At 33.7% G+C, this 4127-nt stretch overlaps 1 protein-coding gene across 1 annotated transcript; it reads right to left on the bottom strand.

Annotated features, from left to right (window-relative positions):
• Positions 1-536: 536 nt before the first annotated feature.
• Positions 537-3221, bottom strand: LOC143558061 (GDSL esterase/lipase CPRD49-like). Its single transcript, XM_077046984.1, has 7 exons — positions 3178-3221; positions 1803-1942; positions 1601-1678; positions 1300-1440; positions 1156-1232; positions 934-1071; positions 537-800 (listed from the first exon to the last, which is right to left on the bottom strand). The coding sequence occupies exons 2-7, from the start codon at positions 1911-1913 to the stop codon at positions 677-679; spliced, it is 669 nt and encodes a 222-aa protein (XP_076903099.1). The 5' UTR covers positions 1914-1942; positions 3178-3221; the 3' UTR covers positions 537-676.
• Positions 3222-4127: the final 906 nt, after the last annotated feature.

The raw sequence follows: 4127 nt of genomic DNA, 5'->3' as shown, positions 1-4127 counted from the left end.
ACAAACTTTTCTAGTTAATATCAAATTATGCAGCTTACTAAGTCGGGGCGTTCTCATTTTCTTAGGTTCAGCAAGTCTAAAGTGAAAGACGTTTGGATTAACACGAGTTGGCAGGCTTACTAAGAAGGAACGAACCAAGAGTCGAGTATTCGATTGTTAGCTGAATATTTGATTGTTAGATAGGGAATTATTGTAATTGTGATGTTATAGACTGAATGAGATATGTTATAAATCTTGCATATTTGGTTTTCTAAAATAAACATATGCTATTTGAGATTACTCTTTAGTCTCAATTGTGTTGTCAGAAGCTAATTTTCATTCTTTAAAAGTTCTTATTAGGGACCGAGCTGCGATGAAATCGCGAACCTAATGAAATGTATCGGGGACAAAATAAACATTCTTTAAAGACTGATTTTAAGTCCCTAACAAAATATTTCGAGACTGAAATGTTATATTAGATGAAATCGTGAACCTAATGAAATGTATCGGGGACAAAATAAACATTCTTTAAAGACTGATTTTAAGTCCCTAACAAAATATATCGAGACTGAAATGTTATATTATTTAAGACTGATTTGCAGTCACAAGAGAAAAGTATCGGGGACTGAAACAACAGGTTACTAGGGGACAAATTGAGGACTGAATAAAACAAGTAATTAATATTCAAATTTGAATGTTAAGCAAACTCTAGAGGCAAAGCTTCCCAATATAAACTCGGTTTCCAATCCGCTTCCTTGAGGACTTTTAGTATCTCTTTCGCCACTATTTTGCTCCCGACTGGTGTTAAGTGCACCCCGTCTCTGTTATCGTCAACATAATTAGTCAACCATCAGTTATTCATATTTGATTTCTTATTCTACTTTGATTATAGTCTAGTTTCCTTTTAAACTCTTTATGAATGATATATAACCCATAAAGCAAATGTATACTTACGTAAAGCAGGTTTCCATCCAGTTCTTATGCTGTTTAAACGCGTTACAAAGATTAACAGATTTAATCCCCACCGCTTGGCATAATTCTACACAAGCATCTGCGTACTTTTGGCACAGTTCGTTTTTGCGTTTATCATTACTGAAATATATAAGCATTTGTCAAATAAAGGACACAGAAAACAAATAAAAAATAACAAGTTTAGTTTAGTTATACTCATATCACCCCGAAAATTTAAGAAGTTGAGCCTCATTTACAGGCGGCGCGGTTAGAAATATTATGCGTGTCTCCGTTGAAAGGTTCTGCCAAAAACATTACACATATGTTTGTATTAAAATAAAACACAAATAATATCTATTCAATGCTAACCTTGAGATGGATATATATCTTCCTCATGTTTTCTACATACTCGGAAAGAGGTACATGAGAACTTGGACCATCTGAAGACGGTCGCACTGAATCATTACCCCCAAAATAAACTATCACCAGAGATGGTTGTACCGCGTCATCCTGGAAAAGAAAATAATATGAAAACGTAAATTTTCAAAGCGAAAAACGGGCCAGGTTGGGTTCATCTACCAAAAGATTTTTTTTTTTAAATCATGAGTGTCAAATATGATTACCAAAACTTTTCGAATGAAATGAATTAATAACAAAACGAAGAAATCACCTTCGGAAAGACTTGATCAAGAACTTGTACGGCTTGCCTCGAGTTCCAACCACCATATCCTCTCACAAATATGTCTGCCTACACCATTTTATATATGAAATAATAAGTACATAAGTTTTGGATAACAATATCTGCAGCAAAGAAATCAAGATATACTAGTTACAGTTATCATCGATATTAAGAATAAGAAGACGAGATTAACCTTACGTGCGTAAACATCAGCGAGGATGGCACCCCAACCTTGGTTGCCAAAGCTTTGCTCAACGATTGACGAACCGAAGAGAACAAACTGTGGCCTTGTTGGACCAACCATCGTCACAAACTCTGGATCACTCCAACACTTAGTTCCCGAGTTTCATTTAACAAGTGAAAAGAAAATAAAGGAAAGGAAAATAAACATTTTATGTGTTCCCATGAATGGAAAAGAAAAGAAAGTTGCATTTTTACTATTATACCCTTTATAGAGAAAATTAAATAAAAAACACTCCAACATGCCAAAAAGATTACGTTTACCTCTAAGTCAGCATCATAAGTCACTCATTTTGTTACCAGATTATGATTATCTCCATGTGTTCTAAATAGGGGTGTTCAGGTCCGGTTTTCGCGGTTTTATGCCAAACCGCGAACCAAACCACTTGTAACAGTTTTTGGTTTTTGCACACCAAAACCAAACCGTAGAATTCTTAAAAAGCACCAAACGGTTTGGTCCGGTTTAGTTTCACGGTAAAATACTTAAATCTATTATAGCTTTAAAGTGCAGTAGTATAGCAGCAGCAGAGTGCAGCACACAGTCCAAATTTCTAAGTCCAAATTTCATCTTTCCCTAAATTATTACTACCACAGTAAGACTTGTGTTGTTTGTTATATATCATAGGACTATTGTTTTTTTTATATTTCTTGTATTTAAATAATGAGATGCATATATCATGGGTCGAGATACTGTAGAATAATGCCTTAACGTACGAAAGGTACGCGAGACGCTCAAAGGCAAAAATACTAAAACGCTCAGCCGGAAACCTAAAACGCTAAGCCAAATCTAAAACGCTCAAAACGGGTTTCCTAAAAAAAGTAAAAAATTGATCGATTAACGATCCAAAACTGTTTTTTTCGGGGTGAATCGATGGTTAATTGGGTATGTATTGATGATTCCGAGATGTTGGGATGTGATTTCATAGATCGATTCGTGAAAAAAAGGATTCGTGTACCTATCGTACGTTAAGGTATTATTGTATTGGATCTTTTGCCCGTATATCATAAACATGTAATATAACTTTTAAATTTATGTTTTATGCATTTTTTTATAAAGACCTAATACGTTTAAACCGTGAAACCAAACCGTTAGTAACGGTTCGGTTTTAATTGTCAATGGTTTGGTTCACGAGTGACCTAAAAACCGTTAAAACCGGACTGTGAACACCACTACTAGATAGTGATTCAATTAGATAGTCTATCAATTAAGATGTGTGCATCATGTGTGTTGTGACCAATCACCACAATTTAAAGCAGTTAGTTGGTTACTAAAATTACCCTAAAGATGTAAAATCAAAACAAAATGTTAGATATTAAATTAGGAATACCTGATATAAGAGGGGTTGAAACAAGCAGATGGTCTCTGGGTATTTTGATAGATGAACAACTTTTATTTAAGGTACAAAAATGATCAGAACAAGTGTTAGATTAAATAAATAATTTTTTAGTTCGATGGATTTGGATGTATGGCCAGCAAACTTTGTCAAATTTAACTTCACTACTTGTTTATGATTTGACAAGTTGATTTATATAAATGATTTTTTTTATATCAATCTTATATTTCAACAACCAATCAGAAGAAGAAAAACGCCAACTTTCTTCCTAAGATTTCATGACATCATAACGGAATCGAAACAAGAATTATCATGGCATGTCTTTCTTCTCTAAGGTCTCGTTTCATACAAGTAAATGCTATTGTTATAATGCCTAATTTCTTGTTTGTGATTGAATTAGCATATTAAGATTCACGTTTTGCCTATGTCGGTTCTCTACCAAATATTTATCAAATATGTTGAGCAAACTTTGCAAATTACAGAACAAGTTTATATAATTGTATGTCTTCTTTTACGGTAAAATTAATTTAAATTGCAACATGAACATCCGTTATACTTTTGATTAAAACCCGATTATTTAAGCTAAATGAATCATTAGCGATAATAGATTAGAGGAAGATGGTATCATTTTATATTAAATTACCTTGATAGCTTAAATCAAAATTTATCATGGTTGCTAGGTCTTGAACGAAAAGAAATAAAATTTGATTTAAATAATGATTGAATGGTAGCGGTTAATAAGTTACTCTATAAATAATGGGTATTGGTAATTTAGTTAAAAACGTTTTTAATATTTTGGTTATTTGGTTCCAAGTCTAGAACCGCCGGTTTTACCCGGAACCGAACCGCGAACCGTTTAATGCAAATTCTGAGAATCGAGAACCGTAATGTAACACCAGCGGTTCTAAGACACCGGTTCTGGCGGTTCCGAACCGTTTTTTGCT

This window comes from Bidens hawaiensis, unplaced genomic scaffold (assembly GCF_021521415.1).
Source record: "Bidens hawaiensis isolate Kalapana, Puna unplaced genomic scaffold, B.hawaiensis_p1.1 tig00019320_1, whole genome shotgun sequence".
Classification (NCBI taxonomy): domain Eukaryota; kingdom Viridiplantae; phylum Streptophyta; class Magnoliopsida; order Asterales; family Asteraceae; genus Bidens; species Bidens hawaiensis.
Note: the sequence above shows the minus strand (reverse complement) of the source record. Positions and strands in the feature narration are given on the sequence as shown.